The 21425-nt window shown below is 44.7% G+C and overlaps 1 protein-coding gene across 2 annotated transcripts in view; it reads right to left on the bottom strand.

Annotated features, from left to right (window-relative positions):
• Positions 1 to 21425, bottom strand: part of DOCK1 (dedicator of cytokinesis 1) — a 367459-nt gene that overhangs the window by 175092 nt on the left and 170942 nt on the right. For both annotated transcript variants that reach the window (XM_034061789.1, XM_034061790.1), the window contains exon 29: positions 20091 to 20185. In XM_034061789.1, coding sequence (XP_033917680.1) covers positions 20091 to 20185 — 95 coding nt within the window. The remainder of the gene's footprint in view (positions 1 to 20090; positions 20186 to 21425) is intronic.

Genomic DNA, 21425 nt, shown 5'->3' with positions numbered 1-21425 from the left:
CTGCTGTGGGTGCATCTTCACACCGCACTTTCTAATTAATCTATCAAATGTAGCAACACAATACTCGTAACACAACATAAAACCTTTATATGGTGCTTTTCTTGCTAAGCTTAAGAAGACCAAAACATGTAAATCTCCCCTTTTTAGCTTAGAAAAGGCTTGTCGGGATTGCTGCTTCTCAGCCTAAAGCTCCGAGCAGACTCTGCAGCATTCCCAAATCCAGCACTGGCTCTGTATGATGTCTTAGAGTATTTACCATCCCCAGCAGGGTTAGGGACTGCATGGAGAGAATTCAGTTATTAATGAAGAGCACTGGGGAGGAGGCAAAAAGAACCTTAAACCAGAAGCTGGTTCAGCACCACTGTAATTCCATTTAATATCACAGCTAGAAGCTGTTCCCTGTGAGGGTGCTGATGTGCTGTGTGCCCAGAGAAGCTGTGGCTGCCCCATCCTTGGCAGTGCTCAAGGCCAGGTTGGACACAGGGGCTTGGAGCAGCTGCTCCAGTGGAAGGGGTCCCTGCCCATGGCAGGGGTTGGAGTGGATGAGCTTTAAGGTCCCTTCCACCCCAAACCAGTCTGGGATTCAATGATTTGGTGGTAACTCTGCAGTACTTGGCTTTCATCCTTCCTGACCATGCCACCCAATGAACAATTGCCATGTTACAGCCACACAAACCTCTTTGATGACTCAGATGATGAGGGCCTGTAGCTCTTCCTTCATCCAGGGAATCTCTTCTACTGCCTAAGAACCTGCCATTGGCACCCACCAAGTTTTACCAGCATTTCTTTGCTCTATAACACATCTATCCACAAAACACAATTCAACCCTTCCACATTTTCAACTGAACTAGCCAAAAAACTTGGACAACCAGTGCATACCAGTAAATCTTGTCTCATCTCAAGGCAGCTATCTCAGGTTAACCGTGGTGTATCGCTATCATACGCCACATGCTTTCCAGATGCCTCTCAGCCCTCTGTTTGACAGACTGGAAAGACAGCTTTTATAGATCTGCAGATCAATTCTCATGAGCACTCAGTCTTGCCACTGTACTGCTCAATCCACACCTCATCTCTGCCCAGAACCTGCTCCAGTGTGTCTTCATACAAAACCTTCCTATTTATCTGTTACAACACAACTACCACAGTCCCCGTGTTAAATCAAGGCGACTGCTGTATTTCATCTACCATTCTTGTACAGGTAGAATTCCTGTGCCAGAACAAGAAAGCAGCTTTAACAGCAACGTCTAAGCAAAAGGGATTAGATATTTTACAGGCGAGAGAGCAGCATGCTCTGAATCCAGACTCCATGTACCACACAGGGAATGTTGACACATTTAAATCCAGGTTAAACACAAAGTGGAGGAGTTGGAAACTAATCACAAAACCACTGAATCACAGAAGAGTTTGTGTTGGAAGGGACCTTCAAAGGTCATCTAGTTCCAGCCCACTGCAATGAGCAGGGACATCCTCACATCCAGCCTGGCCTTCAATGTCTCCAAGGCACTGGATGAACACAATAGCACTTTAACTCACTGACTTCAGTGGGGTACTTTTCCCCCCTCATCTTCAACACAAATACATCAGTAATTCATACTGTACATGTCACAAGTTAGAAAGGAAATCAATGCAATAGTCTAACTGAAATAAGGTCGAGGGAAGTGCTATTGTTTTCCCTATGGAATCCTATGTCCACACACCGAGTTCTGCTTATAAAGATAATATCAGCAAAGCTTAGGAAAAGAATCCCTACAAGAATTCTGCATTATTCAGAGGTGCACTTGAATGCTGGGCTGGAATTCTGTTTGTTGGAGTGCTTTTAAAGATGTAATATGGAAAGATTTGATGTGAGTTTGTCACTGGCCACATTCCAGTCTTCTCCTAAGGGCTTTTATTACACATATCTTAGAATTATAGAATCCCAGCCTGGTTTGTGTTGGAAGGGACCTTAAAGCTCCTCCAGCTCCAACCCCTGCCACGGGCAGGGACCCCTTCCACTGGAGCAGCTGCTCCAAGCCCCTGTGTCCAACCTGGCCTTGAGCACTGCCAGGGATGGGGCAGCCACAGCTTCTCTGGGCACCCTGTGCCAGCGCCTCAGCACCCTCACAGTAGAGAACTTCTGCCTTATAACCGGCCTGAACCTCCCCTGTTTCAGTTTGAACCCATTACCCCTTGTCCTATCACTACAGTCCCTAATGAATAGTTCCTCTCCAGCATCCCTGTAGGCCCCCTTCAGACACTGGAAGCTGCTATGAGGTCTCCATGCAGCCTTCTCTTCTCCAGGCTGAACAGCCCCAATGTTCTCAGCCTGTCTCCATACAGGAGCTGCTCCAGCCCCTGAGCATCTTTTCTGACTTAAAGAATTAGTTTCAAATCCTGGCTAAAAATGACCCAAACTCTCCTAAGTTACAAGTGCTCCTCCATTGACTTCACTGTGAGTCAAATACATGGTAAAGGATGGGAATCGAGTGAGCAGTCTACATATCCATAGAAAATGATCAACAGTTTGAGTCTATTTTCACATTTCTTATTAGCAGCTGTGATGCTGGAGTTTAAGGCACAGTTTCTGTGCTGGATGAATAAATCACATATGCCAGCATAAATTTTTCATGAATTCTTCATAAATTCCTCATTTCTTGTTGTCAGTTGTCTTGGCTGAAACTAAAATACAGGAAGCTGTAAAAATGCCAGTCTCATTCCATTAAGACAACTGTCTTTGAGTAGTGTTTGACACACACTGGGTGATGCTACACATCACCCTGAATGCACATCAGAGTGCAAAGTCCTTGTAGGAATAAAACCCTTGACTAGTCGATGATCATCTTGCAGGTCCCTCGGGTTTTACATTTAATACTTGTTTGTGGGTTCATATTCACTATAAACTGTGTTTTCTTTCACTTCAGCATCAAATGAGAGAGTGGGATTTCACCTTCTTCAACCAAGAAACCAGGATTTACTAGAGCGGTGGATTTTTAGTGTTGGAGACTATTACATCAGACAGAAAAGAGTATATTAAGAGAGGAGGAATGAAGAAATGGACAGAAAGAGAAGCTGTGGCTGCCCCATCCCTGGCAGTGCTCAAGGCCAGGTTGGACACAGGGGCTTGGAGCAGCTGCTCCAGTGGAAGGTGTCCCTGCCCGAGGCTTGGATGAGCTTTACAGTCCCTTCCAACCCAGACTGTTCCACAATTCCATGAAAAATGAGCTCTGAAGTTTGGTTTGCCCACATGGAATTGTCACTTGAAGGAAAGCCAAACTCAGCACACATTTGTATAACTTCTTTGCAACAGGAAACCACTCCAGCAATGAATTTGGCACGGAGTGAAGATGCAACAATCCCTCTCTACACCCCTCCATCAGCAGTCACCTGAAAAAGTCCATTTGCTTCTTGGCACTTCTGCAGCAGAAGCAATTGGACAAATTGGAAAAGATGAGGAATAATTCTTAAAAACAATAAGCAAACCCTTAGATTCTGTCAAACCCACTGGAAATTACAGGTTTATGCAGACCAAGAAAACTCTACAGCTAAGAAGTAGTATTTTCAGGGATACAATACAGTGGCAAGTGCTGAATGTGTATTTGGGAGCCTAAAAAGTGCTTGAGGCCCTACCAGAAAAGGAAGGTACATCCCAGTATGAATACATTACTCAGGTAATAACTATGAGATGCATCTCAAAGAGGAAAACATTTTACTTTTCCTTGAGAAAACTGAAGTGGTTGTGGAAGTAAATTAAGTATAAAAAGTAAGTTTGACAAACGGAGAAGTATTCAGAACTTACATGGAACGTGTTTGCTTTGGACAGATGGTAATTCTACTTTGGGTTTTAAAAATTAAACATGGTTTCAGGCTGAAAAGATGCAAAACAGTTCAGAAAGAAGAACATGAGCTAACACTGGGAGGGAGAGTAAATATGCCTAAATAGACTCTAGCATCTCACCTCATTGACAAAGACATGCAAGAGAAGTTATCCCAGAAACGTTTCTGTTTGGGTACCTTTACAAGGGAACTGTCAGGACACCTTCAACTATCTTCTACAGCGCTGTCATTGAGCCCACTTTATATTTGCAACACCCTTGCTTACTACAGATGTGAGTGGGACAGCAAAAGGTGAACCACAGAAAGAAACACGAGGATGCTCAGGGGCTGGAGCACCTCCTGTATGGAGACAGGCTGAGAAAGTTGTGGCTGTTCAGCCTGGAGAAGAGAAGGCTGCGTGGAGACCTCAGAGCAGCTTCCAGTGTCTGAAGGGGGCCTACAGGGATGCTGGGGAGGGACTATTCATTAGGGACTGTAGTGACAGGACAAGAGGTAACGGGTTCAAACTGAAACAGCAGAGGTTTAGATTGGATCTAAGGAAGAAATTCTTCACTGTGAGGGTGCTGAGGCACTGGAATGGGTTGCCCAGGGAGGTTGTGAATGCTCCATCCCTGGCAGTGTTCAAGGCCAGGCTGGATGAAGCCTTGGGTGCCATGGTTTAGTGTGAGGTGTCCCTGCCCATGGCAGGGGGGTTGGAACTGGATGATCTTGAGGTCCTTTCCAACCCAAGCTATTCTGTGATTCTATGATTCCATGAACACATTTTATCAGAGCCAAACAGAGAGGAACAAAACCAGTGATGACTGAACACCCGAATCTCAGTAGGAAAATGTCAGCATAAGAAATAAGTATGAGAAGCTGTGGCTGCCCCATCCCTGGCAGTGCTCAAGGCCAGGTTGGACACAGGGGCTTGGAGCAGCTGCTCCAGTGGAAGGGGTCCCTGCCCATGGCAGGGGTTGGAGCTGGAGGAGCTTTAAGGTCCCTTACAACCCAAACCATCCTATGATTACGGTTATATATGCCCATATAATGGTCAACAGCCTTCCCATGGACAGCAGCCAGTGGGAGACATATCACCTTTGCAAACTGCTTACTACACAGAAGTTACACATGGTTTATAGTTGTAAGATAAAGGTAGAAATACCAGGAGCAAGCTCTCCCTGCCAGCATCCTACCTGAGGCCACACTGTCCATCACAGCCCAGTGGAAGCCACTTGGTTTGGATGAGGGCAGTGATCCCCATGCTGGGTATCAGTCGTAGCAGAGGGGATACAGCCCCTGCACCAACCCAGTGCTTTAATGCTGGCTGTACCCCAGCTGCATAGAGACAGATGACACCTGATCGAGCAGAAAGCCTGCCAAAACAAATTAGGCTGTCAAAAACATTAACAAATTAAATCAGGGGGTGATGTTGTACCAGACGTGTGCTTCGTGTCACACAGAGGTGATGGTTTGCACCCGGTAGCAGTAGCTCTAAAGCTGTCACAAGGCAGCTGAAGGTAGCAGGTTGAGCCTCCCTTCAGCTGCCTCTCTAAAGTTACCTACCAGCATCCTTTTCATTCTACTGATAATCACAGTGGCCTTAAAAATCCCACTTTGCACACCTGCAGCAACCATGTATTTAAATGGCTGGATTTTACTGAGGTTGCTGGCATTCAGCAAACTATTCCCACAAACATAAGGCTGAATGCTATTCCCCAGCCTCAAGGTGAGGGTTTAGGCAAGGTAAACACCAAGTGGGCGTAGGAAAAGCCAGAGGAGGAACAGCAAAAGTATTTCCATCCTTCCAGCAGGAAGGTTCTGGAGAGCTCTGGATGCTGGCTGGGAGTGCAGGCAGGTGATGGAGTGGGATAGGAAGGTGTTAGGTGCTGGCTTTTAGCAGGCAAAGGGGGTAGCGCTTCCCATATAAGATCATAGAACAGTTAAGGTTGGAGAGGACCTTAATATCATCCAGTTTCAACCCCCTGCATGTGGCAGGAGAGAAACCTGAAAAGCTGGAAGAGCACTAGCAGAGCAAACACAAACATATCCTTGAATACACGGAACAGGGAATACCCTTAGCAGCTCACCAGGCATTTGATGAATGCACATACACAATGAACTTAGAGAAGGAAAACATTTGTTTTTAGTATCTTTCACATTATTAAGAATCCAAATGAAAACCATCTTGGAAGCCTAAAGTTCACCCATCCAAAGAACAGGAGCTGCACGGAAGCATCTGACAGTATGTGGCCCAGTATTTTCAACCACAGATGATGATATGCATCCATTAACTGTATATTAAAGATGATCTCCTTTTAGTAAATGTTAAACAATAACAAATTTACCTTATCATTTCCATCTGCTCATCCCACTATCTGTCACTATGCCTGTTGCAGTAGGTGCAACAGTGCCTGCTAAACCGTAATGCAAATCCTCATGATGAAGAAAGGGAAAACATCTGTCAAGAATGGCTTAGCTAAACCTATGTCATGACAAAAGATGACTTTTCAATCCCCATATTCAGTGCTATAAACCTTTATACTGGTGATAGATAATGATCTGATACCTATTTTCTCTTTAAATATACTTATTATTTTATCTATTATAGGTCTCTTCTTGTCCTATAATCACACATGATGGAAGGTGGCAAAAGGAAAGGCGTTGGAACTGGATGAGCTTTAAGGCCCCTTCCAACCCAAACCATTGCACGATTCTATGATGATACAGTCTGAAATACCAGAGCATGAATAATCACCATCTCTATACTTTAAACTCCAGTTATTGCTACATGGGCTCTGCTTGCCTGTACTTGAACTGTAAAAGCCTGTTTTCCAGAATCTAGCTCATGAAATGCTTCTCATCTGAAAATGGAATAACCCCACAAAGGCCTCACTGGCTTTCTGTGCATCGAGGCTCCTGCTCTCAGAAGCCAAAGTGCTCCATAATTATCAGTCATTTAAACAGACAAAACCACAGAAGAGGAACATGTTTGCAAGGCAAAAAGGGCTTTAGGGGTATTTTAACAAAAGTGTATTAAATTCATAACCGTGCTGGTCACTGTGCTTGGGAAATAACACAAATCATAGACAAACAGCAAGACGCTATTCCATCATACACACAACACCTCTGTCAAATTAAGCTGTTCCTCCTCTCATGGTCATTGAATACACTGGGAATGCATGGCAGGAAATCTGACAGCAGAAGCACCAGCATTGGAAATGGTGCAGTAAGGTTATCATCAACAATCTGATCTTACTTCTGTACTTGTACAACTCTGTTCTCCTTAAAATGGGCTAATATTGGCAAGAGTAGGAGGTACAACTGCATGGGTGTTATACGTGCTGGAGGCTGGAGCTATCCAGCTGCCAGGAACAGCACAGCGTGGAGCCAGGCTGGATCCCAACAGGCACATCTGGATACCATTCACCTTCAAATCAGCTCTTTTCATACAATCTCAGATGGGTTTGGGTTGGGAAGGACCTTAAAGCTCCTCCAGCTCCAACCCCTGCCACAGGCAGGGACCCCTTCCACTGGAGCAGCTGCTCCAAGCCCCTGTGTCCAACCTGGCCTTGAACACTGCCAGGGATGGGGCAGCCACAGCTTCTCTGGGCACCCTGTGCCAGAGCCTCAGCACCCTCACAGGGAACAGCTTCTGCCTAAGAGCTCAGCTCAGTCTCCCCTCAGGTGTCTCTTTTCCAAGGAACAATGGACAGGACAAGAGGAACCAGCCTCAAGCTGCACCAGGGCAGGTTTAGATGGAGCTGAGGAACAATTCCTGCCCCACAGGGTGCTCAGGCATTGGAACAGGCTGCCCAGGGCAGGGCTGCAGTCACCATCCCTGCAACGGTTCACACCCCATGGAGATGAGGCCTCAGTGCCATGGGTCAGTGGTGGCCTTGGCAGTGCTGGGGAATGGCTGGACTGGATGAGCTTAAAGGGCTTTCCCAACGTGGCTGATTCTATGATTTATGGAGTAACAGCTCGAGATTTATAATGCACATGGGACAACACCACAGCTTGTGCTCAGTTTCCCAATACTTTTTATTCCTGTGCCATAAGAAGGTGAGTGATGGAAGGAGTCAGAGGGAATCATGTAGGAATATTACGGATACTGATTCGACTATGGAAAGTAAATCAACAGGAATCAACAGAATATTATTTCATGTGATGTTTGGTGATACAAAGGAGATGACCACGCACTCAACTCTATTTTCCATGGCAACACTACAACCTTCTCCCAGAAGCATTTAAGCCTGAACTTCCACTTATAACACAGAAACAAACAGGATTTTGTTATTTCCCAGAGTGAAATATTGTGTGTTTTTAAAAATACTGGAAAAAATAATAAGCCTCAAGTGTGAAAAAGCAGCACATCACTCACCAGATATTTTTAACTGCGCAACAGTATTAACTAAAATGAAGCTGACATGGAAAAATAATGATTTTAAGTGAAAATTGCTACACCTTCCATGTTAAAAATAGACATGGCATGACATTAGCTTTTACTGATAGCAGAAATGGAGCCCTGCTAACATGGGCTTTGATTTAACACCTTCAGCTTCATTTAATTACCTACTTCATGCTGCTATAAGAAACAAGTATTCGCACATTCTTGTTCATGCTGTTTATTTTGTGCCCCAAAAGGGGATATTGGGATACGTGATTCAGACAGCACATGCTGCCGCTGGTTCTGTATGCACAACGGATCAATGCAGGCAGCTGCCCCAGAGTACAGGCTGCTGGTCAGAGCACAGCCTTTCAGTTAATAACTGAAAGAGCACTTTCAGGTGGGTTTGGAATCACAAAGTCCCAGCCTGGTTTGTGTTGGAAGGGACCTTAAAGCTCCTCCAGCTCCAACCCCTGCCACAGGCAGGGACCCCTTCCACTGGAGCAGCTGCTCCAAGCCCCTGTGTCCAACCTGGCCTTGAGCACTGCCAGGGATGGGGCAGCCACAGCTTCTCTGGGCACCCTGTGCCAGCGCCTCAGCACCCTCACAGGGAACAGCTTCTGCCTAAGAGCTCAGCTCAGTCTCCCCTGTTCTGGCAGGTTCAAGCCATTCCCCTTGGCCTGTCCCTACAGGCCCTTGTCCCAAGCCCCTCTCCAGCTTTCCTGCAGCCCATTTAGGCACTAGAAGGTTGCCCTTGTGTATATGTTGCACACATCACAAGGCCATCTCCTACATGATAACACAGTACCCATTTCCCTATTGCCATAAATAAGATAATTTGAAGCTACATTAAACATGAGGCTATCAGAAGTCTCTCTCCTTGGTGTAATGCAGGGAGGTCTTGGACAGGTCCTGCTGCTTGAAGGAGTGCAAGGACAGCATACATGGGGAAGGGCTCTGCTCTTTTGGGCCAATGGCCAGTGCAAGGAATGGGAAGGAGAGGACTAGACACCATTTAGCTTCATCCATCCAAGCTGCACACTCCTGCAGTAGTTATCATCTGCCAGCCCTGGACCACCTACTCCAACCCCATGGGTGGAGGGAGAACCAGCATGCTCTTCAACAGCCTTTGGACTCCCACCACCCAAGGCACACCATCATCATTTCCTGTCTTGGGTTTGGTCACGTTTACAACTGATACTTGATTTTCCCTGTGGGAACCTAGAGAGCAATCACTCCTCCAGGCAGCCCCATGGATTTGGTGGGATCTACCTGGAAAATGTAACCTGCTAAAGGCTTCTGCTACTCCTGAAGCAACCGAAGCACAAAGCAGACAAACAGAAGTATGCAACAGCGTATTATTATCCACCATTCAGCACAGATTACATTGAATTCATCTCAAACTGCATCATTTGGTGACAAATAATATCATCAAAATCAAACTGATAAATACATTGGTTGGTGTAATATGCTCAGGAGTACCATGATCCCAAAGCGTCTTAATGCCAAGCCAGGTTTAGGTTCTAGGAGGGAAAATAATATCCCAATCATTCTTTTCCAATCGAAAACAATATGGCAATGCTTCTTCAGATCTCAATTAGACTCTTACCCACAATTATCACGACACATGGTCTAATAACCTCTTGCAGCTTTCTTTCAAAAGAGCATATTAAACCCAGGAGTTCTTTACACCGTATATATGCAAGCTGGGAACAAAAAGTGCCAGTATCCAAAATAATGAGTTGGCTTTATTAGTATCTTGTTAAAAACAAAAGAAACCAGACATCCACTGAGGACGATTCCATAAACTGAGGAAGAACAAGCTATTTGCAATGTTCTCTTGCTTATTGCGACCGCCGAGCCAAGCCTCTACCTTCACTTGGTTACACGGAGCTCACATGCCCTATTTTACCTTTTCAAGTATCCCATTTGTGAGCTGCTTCAGAAAGCAGCAGACTGTGAGTGCTTCTCAATGGCTCATTCCCTGCTTGCAGAACAAATACTGAAGCGATGCTAAAACAGATCAAGGCAGATGACCAGCAGAGCTGATGCTTGGTTTAGTAGCTACCCCACCAGCAAAGCCCCACGAAGTACCCTCTATATAAACCCCATCACAATAACAAGGGAAGCCCAATGAAAGAAGTGCTGTCCTAAATTCACCCATTTCTTTACAGTTCTCAAGCTTTGTAACATACATTCAAAATGTCCTGAAGGGATTAAATCTGCCACCAAAGGAGGACAAGCAGTTAATGAATAGCAATGTTGCCAGGTCTAAACCTCAGGATTCCCTTCCTACTTAAAGCATTGCAAGGAGCCAAAACCAGCCTAATAATGGATGAAAAGACAACAAAACCTCTAAAACCCCTCAGTTCACTTTTTCCTCTTCGTACATCAAACTTCAACCCAAGAACACCAGCAGTGAGGATAATTTTATCCCTCTGGGTTCCTTTCTAGTTCGGGAAGAGATGTTCCCTAACACACAATTTAGGTCTTTAAAGTCACTGTCATTTTCTTGTGGCAAATAAAAGGTTGATGTGTCATGGAATACATCAGAAATACTGTGAGAAGACATTAACTACTACTGAGCACTGAATACATGCATATTAGTCTAGTGCTTCACAGTGGTAATTCCAAAGTGGGTACTCAGGATTACTCTTTCCCCACTGAAATGAAGCACATCATCTCCACTGAGCTATAGGAAGAAACACACCAGCAACAGCCTTCACCTGGTTTTACAGAGATGGCATGGTACAGAGATCTGCATTCCCAGGAGAGGAAATCCCATCAATGCTTTAGAAACAGAGGAATAGGTTTGTCAAGGGAAGCATAACAATAAAGAAAGAACAAGAGGAGTAACAGTGGATGCTTGATATGGTCACCCAGCACAAGCCCAGCTTCCTTCCTGCAGGATGCTGTCACCAAAACCCAAACATGTGAAAGCATAGAATCATAGAATAGTTAGGGTTGGAAAGTACCTTAAGATCATCCAGTTCCAACCTCACACTAAACCATGGCATCTGAGGCTTCATCCAACCTGGCCTTGAACACTGCCAGGGATGGACCATTCACAGCCTCCTTGGGCAACCCATTCCAGTGCTTCACCACCCTTACAGTAAAGAACTTCTTCCTTATATCCTATCTAAACCTCCCCTGTTTAAGTTTTAATCCTAGAACCCCAGCCTGGTTTGTGTTGGAAGGGACCTTAAAGCTCCTCCAGCTCCAACCCCTGCCACAGGCAGGGACCCCTTCCACTGGAGCAGCTGCTCCAAGCCCCTGTGTCCAACCTGGCCTTGAACACTGCCAGGGATGGGGCAGCCACAGCTTCTCTGGGCACCCTGTGCCAGCGCCTCAGCACCCTCACAGGGAACAGCTTCTGCCTAAGAGCTCAGCTCAGTCTCCCCTCGGGTAGGTTCAAGCCATTCCCCTTGTTCTATCACTGCTTCTTCTTATAAAAAGTCCCTCTCCACATTTCCTTTTGGCCCCTTTAGGTATTTTTAGGTACCTTTAGGTGCATGTCTCCAAATGCATGAAACCCATGATTTAGACTATGTGATAGTGACCAAAATGGTGTTTATTTTAATACTGAAAGCTTTAGACTCCAGAAGAGAACAGCCATGATACAAAGAGATGGAGGCAATACTCGGAGAAGCAGCAGATGTATTTGGAGAGGCTGTGACATCTGACACATAAATCCCCAAAGTTGGAAGCTGATACTCAACTTCTCCAGCATTAAATGATCACCAATTACACATAGATAGGATAAAGCCAGATCATTAAATCCAGTGGAGTGCCAAACAACGACTGTTCATCAGTTCTCATGACAGTACCGTTATCACCATATGCCATATGCCAGGCCCAAAATCTAACTCCTTATGGCTGGGCTACAATAACCAGCTATGGAGGATGCTTCCTCTCTTCCACTTAAGGCAACTAGAAGGGAAAAGAACGGGCACTGAAGCATGTTCCTTTAAGTAATCTCAGCTTTTTGAGTAAGAAAAAACCCCTGTGTTATTTTAAACACAGTCAAATGCATTCATTTTCTTCCCAGGTCCAGTTAATGTGACAGGTACAATACTAAACCCAAAATCCTGCAAGTTCTTTACTTGAAAAGGTCAGTACATTATGCAACAGGGTTTTATGGACAGCAAAAAAACTCCATGTACAGAAACTGTGTCTTTATATAATTCATCAATGTGCATTAAGCTCTTATTTACAGATGAAGAACAAACTTTTGGGCTTCTTAGAAAGCTGTATGCTTTGAAAATCCTCAACCCATCCATGGTAAATAGTGGGAGGTTTTTCTATGCAGAGGAATTTGCCCCTAAAGGGAACCAAAATTGCTCCCATTTGAAGTCTCTTTTCATTCCATTCCTGAATACAATGACTTTGTCGTTCCAGTTGCATGTCTGGACTCTTATACTTCCTAAATAAGCAAGCAGAGAGTCCTACAGGAAATGTATTAATAGTCAGGAAAAGCAGCACCAATTCCTTCTAATCAAAGCTTTTCCTGCTGTTCAGACTCCTCTTGAAACAACGCATCCCTTCTCCTCCTATAATACAATTGCATTTCAAATACTTTCTTCATCCCAATATCCTATTTGGACATGAAAAAGCGACTATATTCCATAGCAATACATATTGAGTCGGTGTTTTAATGACCAATGCCCCAGTTACAAGTGCAAGCTTCAAGTCACATATGGTATTAATCTCTTTGAACGTGACATTAATGCAGGATTCAACACTGCATTAACGGGTGCAGGGGGGCTGGAAAATGAAACAGTGATTTAAATGGGTTTTGTGCTTTCTCTCCCCACCCCATATGTCTGCTATACCTGATAGGTTGTAAACCATGTTGTGGCCCTGCGTTTTCTATAGTTTTCTATCCAGAATCATTGTCACCTTTAGGGCCTGCTTTCCTCTGTTGTGAAAAGCACACTTCCATCCATCAGTAGCCTGGGATGGGTTTTAAAGACAAGCTTTTACACTTGCACCTAGTTTGACAGATGCAACTTGACTGGCCAATTATGGAAATGCAAAGAGCCTATATTCATACATGTATTACAAACATCTGTGGGTTTGGTTCTGCAGAATATTGCAATTAAATGAAATCCTGATAATCTAAACACCAATTTTATTTAGCTTTGGGCTCCTTGTCAGTAAGAATAACTCTGAGGCTGCTGAAGCCTCTGCTCCACTTTGATGCTCACAGTTATGCAAACCTTGCGTCAGTTCATAACCCCTCCAGTGTTTGCACACTATTGATGGACAGTCACATCCATCGCTGAAGTTCATTCTGAAAGCACAATATAGATCTGACAGGTACTGCTATGACAACCACGGAGCAGAACAGCCTCCATTTCCCTGGAAGCTGCAGAAAGAAGCATTCCAGTAACAGTAAAAGGTACATGCTTAATGGATGTACCTCCCTGGTTCTTCTTCCTCCTCTTTGCAAGACTTTTTAGTGCTTTTCACAGAGAAAATGCATTAAGATTTGGTGCTTTGGGTTTGGCTGCGGTAGGGTTAATTTTCTTCCTAGTAGCTGGTATGTGGCTGTGCATTGGATTTGTGCTGGAAACAGTGTTGGTAATACAGGGGTGGTTTAGTTACTGCTGAGCAGGGCTCACACAGAGTCAAGGCCTTTTCTGCTCCTCAACCCACCAGTGAGAAAGCTGGGGGTGCACAAGGAGTTGGGAGGGGACACATCTGGGACAGCTGACCCCAAGGGATATTCCAGACCATATTACAGAACCCTGGAATGGGTTGGGTTGGAAGGGACCTTAAGGCTCATCCAGATCCAACCCCTGCCATGGGCAGGGACCCCTTCCACTGGAGCAGCTGCTCCAAGCCCCTGTGTCCAACCTGGCCTTGAGCACTGCCAGGGATGGGGCAGCCACAGCTTCTCTGGGCAACCTCACAGGGAAGAACTTCCCCATCCTCAGTCAGGTTCAAGGCCACATTCCCTCATCTTCAACCAATGCATCCCTTCTCCTCCTAAAATACAGTGGCTTTTCAAACACTTTCTTCATCCCAACATCCTATTTCGTCATGGAAAACCACTACCACATTCCATAATAACTATTGCAGCACTATATGATGTCATGCTGAGCAATAAAAGTAGGTGGTAGGTTGACTGGAGTGGGGGGAGCTGCTTGGGGACTGGCTGAGCATTGGTTGGTTGCTGGTGAGCAATTGCTTTTGTTTGCATCACTTGTCTTTGTTGGGGTTTATTTCCTTCTCTTTGTTATTTCCTTTTCCATTACATCATTATTATCTCTTTTTAATTTCAGCTATTAAACTGCTCTTATCTCAACCCATGAACTTTCTCACTTTTACCTTCCAATGCTCTTTCCCCCATCCCACCGAGTGGGAATGAGAGAGCAGCTGCGTGGTCCTTAGTTGCTGGCTGGGGTTAAACCACAACCACCTCCACCCATCCACACAACCAGTGCAGCAGTGGTGGGGAGCAGGTTAACACCAACCAGAATCCTGCTGCAAGGCAAGATATATTTCTTCTGGGAAAAATATATAGGCATGAGAAACCTCATTGTCTTTGGGAAGCATCTTGTCCCTTTTTCTCTGACTTCAAAATGCAAAATAACCAGGTATTTTATGTAAATTTGGACATTAGACACAAAAAAACTAGAACAGAAAACATCAGATTCATTTTTCATAGGCAACCGAGCTTCCAGTGGAACAGCTGCAGATGAAAGCAGTAGCTACAAATTAATATATCATAAGGTATACCAAAGGAACTGATTGTCTCAAATGCCAGCAGTAAGACCAAAGACTAAATTGTTTTCGTTTATGAAGACGTAAAGAGGAGCTGTTTGCATGTTCTGGTTATGGGTAAAAGAGGAAGCCGAGTTTCGCTTGTCAGCTCATGACAAAAGTTGGAAACAATTTCCAAACCATTTCTGAATCATTTCTGAACATGATTTGGAAGGGGGAAAATGTGAACAATACAAAACCCTGCTGGGTCCTTAAACTGCGTCTGCATTTAAAACTCAACTGCATGTTCCTGCAGGAGATAGAATCCCAGCCTGGTTTGGGTTGCAAGGGACCTTAATGCTCATCCATCTCCAACCCCTGCCACGGGCAGGGACCCCTTCCACTGGTGCAGCTGCTCCAAGCCCCTGTGTCCAACCTGGCCTTGAACACTGCCAGGGATGGGGCAGCCACAGCTTCTCTGGGCACCCTGTGCCAGCGCCTCAGCACCCTCACTCATTCAGCTTGGAATGAAGAATGTGCCACCAAAGTGTCTCCAAACCCAATCCTGAAACACAGGAAACCCTCCTGACTCCTTGCAGTCATCAAACACTGCTACCAGAGCTTATCACGGAGACCTTGTGTACACATACACCACCCTGGCTGAATATCAGGCCTAAATTTCACTATCAAGCATCTGGTGGATTGCTCCAAAGCAGCTGTCACAGTAGCTGTCAGCACAGCTGATAAACCCCATTCCCTTTAATCCAGTGATAATATGCCTTTACCTTGATAGGAATAACTCGTCCTGAAAATGTGAACAGATATAAACCTTACAAGAGATGTAATTTAAAGGCGCCCAAGTATCTTAAACAGAATTACTATTACTCCTATCTGACAGCATTCAATATAAATTATTACCCAACAGCCTATTTAAAACTACAAGTAGCATTTTAAAGTTGTCTTAGCTCAGCCTTATTTTTAGGCACCATGATCATGAATACATTTAGTAACCACATGCCAGGAGTTATCCAGGCTTAAAAACTCCTGTTGAAGAAGAAAACCCAACAGATGAAAACCTATGTGGATTTAACCCTGACTTAGAATCATAGAATAGTTAGGGTTGGAAAGGACCTTAAGCTCATCCAGTTCCAACCCCCCTGCCATGGGCAGGGACACCTCACACTAAACCATGGCACCCAAGGCTCTGTCCAACCTGGCCTTGAACACTGCCAGGGATGGAGCATTCACAACCTCCCTGGGCAACCCATTCCAGTGCCTCAGCACCCTCACAGTAAAGAATTTCTTCCTTAGATCCAATCTAAACCTCTGCTGTTCAAGTTTTAACCTGTTACCCCTTGTCCTATCACTACAGTCCCTAATGAACAGTCCCTCCCCAGCATCCCTGTAGCCCCCTTCAGATACTGGAAGCTGTTATGAGGTCTCCACACAGCCTTCTCTTCTCCAGGCTGAACAGCCCCAATGCTCTCAACCTGAATCCTAATGCAGTCCAACACTGAGAAGTAGCACAAGGCATCAGATTCCCTGCACAGACCCCATGTCTCTGGCAGAAACATGGGGCCAACCCATACCAAACTGATGCCACAGATCCTACGGACCTGCCATTGAGAAGTCCATCTCCAAGTCGCAGCCCAGCATCCACCATCCCATACAGAGGGACAGGGCTCTAGGCTTCTCTCTGCAGATTATTTAATCTATGCCCCTTTTCCCTGTTTTATAACAGGCTCCTTAACAGATGCTAGTCAAGCTGGTTTTAAATACCTCTGCTGCTGGGGACTTCACAACGCCCTGAGCAATCCACCATAGAGCTCATGAGAATGTCCCCCAGCCTCAAACCTCAATGCTTCTTGCTACATCTTCTACTATTTCTATTGCAGCTCAATAAGGCTATGAAAAGGCTTCTCCAATCTGCTCTGCTGCAAAATATTATGTATCTGAAGACTAGTTCCTCTTTTTCACCTTTGTCTTCTCTCTTCTTTAGATCTACCCGAAAGCAGTGGCCATTTAGACACAATATAAAGACTTAATTATTAGATACTATTTGGATGCTGATTTTAACCAACCACCCCTAAAAGTATGGTTGTGGCCAGTATCTGGCCTTTGGTTGGCTTTTGGTTCAAGCACAGCCTCTGGCTCTTCTAGAAGCAGCTGCTTCAAACACACACGCTATGTCTATTAGTCACCTCTATTGCTCCCCCATCAGTGGTTTTCCTCCATTGCTGGGCCATTGATTACCATAAAACAGAAGCTGTTTTGGACCAAAATTTGACAGTGAAAGGAAAAGGCACAGAATCCTAGAACAGTTTGGGTTGGAAAGGCCCTTAAAGCTCCTCCAGCTCCAACCCCTGCCACGGGCAGGGACCCCTTCCACTGGAGCAGCTGCTCCAAGCCCCTGTGTCCAACCTGGCCTTGAGCACTGCCAGGGATGGGGCAGCCACAGCTTCTCTGGGCACCCTGTGCCAGCACCTCAGCACCCTCACAGGGAACAGCTTCTGCCTAAGAGCTCAGCTCAGTCTCCCCTGTTCTGGCAGGTTCAAGCCATTCCCCTTGGCCTGTCCCTACAGGCCCTTGTCCCAAGCCCCTCTCCAGGTTTCCTACAGCCCCTTTAGCTATTTGACTTGCCGTCTTCGACCTATGTTTTTTCCCCCCTTTATTTCACATCACCAGTTATATTTCATGCAGGGAAACAAACGAACTCACAAACATTCTGTATATAGTTAAAAATCAGCTCAATTAATTTGGCTCATGGCACAGAAACACCCAATCTGCAGAAAGAAGTGCTTTCAGGAGTGATGCAAGCGATGTGCTCTAAGCTGTTACCATTGACAAGACTCTGCAGCTTTAAAAGACAGAATTTGTTCTTATAGTTTCCCTGGTTTTCTTCCATAAAAGTTTATAGGGGTGAAAACAAATGGAGCAGAGGAAGAAAAAGGTGTTTTACAACGTGGCTTTCTGCTTTTGGAAACCACATTAGCTTCGACAGGAAAAATGAAAAGCGCTTAAATCAATCCAGAAGCATTTACAAACGAGCTGGTGTAATGAAAATGAACTTGTAAATTAGAGATGAACAACCCCCTTTAGCACTTCTGCAGATAGTCATCAACACCAGAAAGACTTGAAAACTGCTTTTGTTTTTAACTTTAAGTACTACTCAGATATTCTGTGGGTACTGAGGTTACTTAGGAAGAATCTAAGATCTTAAGGACACATTTCTGCTTCTTCAGGACTTAATGTTCAGCATGGGAAAAAGACAAGAGTGCTTTTAAGGATCGGAAAACCAAAGCTCACATCTTAACTGTGGACCTCTGCATCCCACTTTGTATTACTCCAAGATTTTAGAGTGAGAAGCTGCCTGGTAATGATCCCTCTGTGAAACAACAGTGGAGAGGGAATGGCTTTTTCTCTTCTTTCACTCTTTAATTTCAATGACTGTAATTCCACAGTTAAAAAAAGACAACACACTGAGGTCAAATATGCACCCAAATGATCAATGAGAGATCCTCTGGGAATATTGTGAAGTTTGTTGGATCCCAGAATGGTTTGTGTTGGGAGGGACCTTAAAGCTCCTCCAGCTCCAACCCCTGCCACGGGCAGGGACCCCTTCCACTGGAGCAGTTTGTTCCAAGCCCGTGTCCAGCCTGGCCTTGAACACTGCCAGGGATGGAGCATTCACAACCTCCCTGGGCAACCCATTCCAGTGCCTCAGCACCCTCACAGTAAAGAATTTCTTCCTTAGATCCAATCTAAACCTCTGCTGTTTAAGTTTCAACCCATTACCCCTTGTCCTGTCACTACAGTCCCTAATGAAGAGTCCCTCCCCAGCATCCCTGTAGCCCCCTTCAGATACTGGAAGGCTGCTATGATGTCTCCATGCAGCCTTCTCTTCTCCAGGCTGAACAGCCCCAATTTTCTCAGCCTATTTTCATATGGAAGGTGCTCCAGCCCATCATCATCCTCTTGGCTGCCTTCTGGACTTGTTCCCATAGTTCCATGTATTTCTTATGTTGAGGACACCAAGATAAGTGCCCAAACACAGACCTTCCCCATCATATTCCAAGCTCTTAAAAACCCCAGCAGAGCATGGAAGTGTTCTCCTTTTGGAAAGGTTGCCAGGTACCATACGTTCCAAGGGTTTCCAAAGCACCTGCACCGTGACTCAGGAGACAGTTGGAATTCTTGAAGCAAAACCACTTTCAAAGGTAAAGAACCCCAAAGAAACCCAAGGGGGTTCAGATTTCCTCACCATCCAAGCTCTAAGGGCTGGCTCATCATTTACAGCAGCAGGTGCTTCGTAAGCTGCAGTCACACACAATGTGCATCCACAACTAGTGGGTATAACTCAATAGGAGGCTGAACCTCCTAACTCCTATTAAGGATGGATTTTATGAGGTGGGGAAGGAGACTTCAGAAACCAAGCTGAAAGTGATGGGGCACTTTTATAACCAGAGTAGGAAGCGTGGTGCAGGGTTTTCCATAAGTAACCACTGACAACTTTATAGCCATGGTAGCTACCAGCGAGCACAGGAGAGATTCCTCCAGGCAACTAGTAAATAGAATGTTTTCTCCTTATGCTTTCATCACAGTACACATAAAAGCATTTGACACACTTAATAAATGTCACAAACACAAAATATCGCACAAAGGGATCCTAAATAATGACAAAGCTGCAATTACTTGAGCAGAAAACAGCAAGAGGATTAGAAACATTTGCATGCTGTCTGCTCATTCCTGGGCTGATGGAATCCAGGTTTAAAGTGCCCTTCCAATGCCTTCTTAATACCACTGAAAATATCCAGAGCACCCAACTCCACAACAGCATATGATAACTGCTAGTTTTTGAGGTCAAATACATATACCATTTATCCCCAAAGGAATACACTACATTATGATGTGTATAGATCCCTACCACAGCTGCAGTTTGCTCCCATATTTTGGATCTTCCAACGATGCCACCCTTTATTCCTGCTGGACTCCAAGAACCCCACACCAGGTCACTAAATCACTGCCCTGCACTCCCCAAAGTCAATTGTTAGGTAACTGTTTGCATCCCAGAAGGTCAGGAAGCCCCAAACCCCTGTAGCTGCTGCATTGTGTTTTCCTGTTTCCAAGCAACACTGTTGTTTCAGATCAAACATGAACCAGGCATTTCAGAAAGCTGCTGTGCTTTTCCTTCTGTACTTACTTATTCTGCATCATATTCATTATAACCCAGTCAAAGGGATACACGTTCTTCCCAATGAGATTCTTGAACATGATGAATGTTTCCATCAGAAAATCCTGAAAAGAAGAGAAAATATTTGGAAAAGGCCACTCTTCTAGGTCGAAATAAATCACAAGTGATAGTGTCAGATATTAATGACTGGATTCCAAAGGTGTCTTTGCTGTTCCGCTCCATAACAAAGCCATTATTCATGTGCCCTATACAGAAATCCTATGAATACATGATATCACATATCCAACATTAATTCCATTTCAACTTTTCAGAAGTGATAACAATAGCACATCACAAACACCCTAAGGTGTTATTTGGGAACAAGCACTGGTTTAACACTTATCCAAAGGCAGGTTTTGATGAGAAGTGATTCATTTTATGTACTGTAATTTACTTCTCTACCACAGAATCTCTCGGCCCCTTCTTGTGCAGTGTTTGTTGTAACGTACACGTCCCCACGCATCCCTGGGGTATGCTGGAAAGTTGTTAACAGCATTATTGGTACATGGAATGAGGAAAAAACCCACCTAATATGTTACTTTCAATCTTATGATTACACTAAAAATACTCCCTGGAGGTTGTTGCTGAGTTTTCCTTCCCTTTGTGAATCCCATCCTGAAATGGGCTCTTATCTGAGAGCAAGATTAACTATTTATTAAACAAAACACGTGCTCCAGCTCCAATCTGGATTCAGGTGATGTGATGGAGCACATCGCCCCTAACGTGGGATAGACAACGGAATGGTCTGGCCATCCCCAAAGCAGGAATAACTCTCCCTGAAGGGAGCAGTGATTGCTTCTGCAAGTGAAAACCTGACTCAGAACAGAGTTAATTTAGTTGCATAAACCTATTTATTTCTACACAGATTATAACCAAACATCTCTTTGGAACACAAACCTCATGTACTTTATGAGGTAAATCACCATCTACAATTTGGGAATCTGTAATTGCTATCTGACTATTTGAGTAATGCCTCATGCTTGGAGAAAGATAAAGGGGGGAGAAACAGAACTTACATGAAACAAGTCCTTTATCCACTTCATGCAGAGATAAAAAGAGCTTTAATTCCCAGGTTAGAATATCCTTCCTTTGCTACAGCTTCTCAGTAATGGTATTTATCTTGTCTATCTCTAAAATGTCAAATGTCTACCAAAAAACCACCCTATAAAATGTTACCTTCACTGGACTTTTGAGTAAGGCTGTGTTTTCTGTAACCTTTTCAGACAGAAACAAGGATGAAGTTCCTGCTCTCCTATGTATGTCTTCATGTGTGAGAGTCACCTGCTTCACCACAGTTCATCTGTT

Source organism: Melopsittacus undulatus, chromosome 4, assembly GCF_012275295.1.
Source record: "Melopsittacus undulatus isolate bMelUnd1 chromosome 4, bMelUnd1.mat.Z, whole genome shotgun sequence".
NCBI classification, from domain to species: Eukaryota; Metazoa; Chordata; class Aves; order Psittaciformes; family Psittaculidae; genus Melopsittacus; species Melopsittacus undulatus.
Note: the sequence above shows the minus strand (reverse complement) of the source record. Positions and strands in the feature narration are given on the sequence as shown.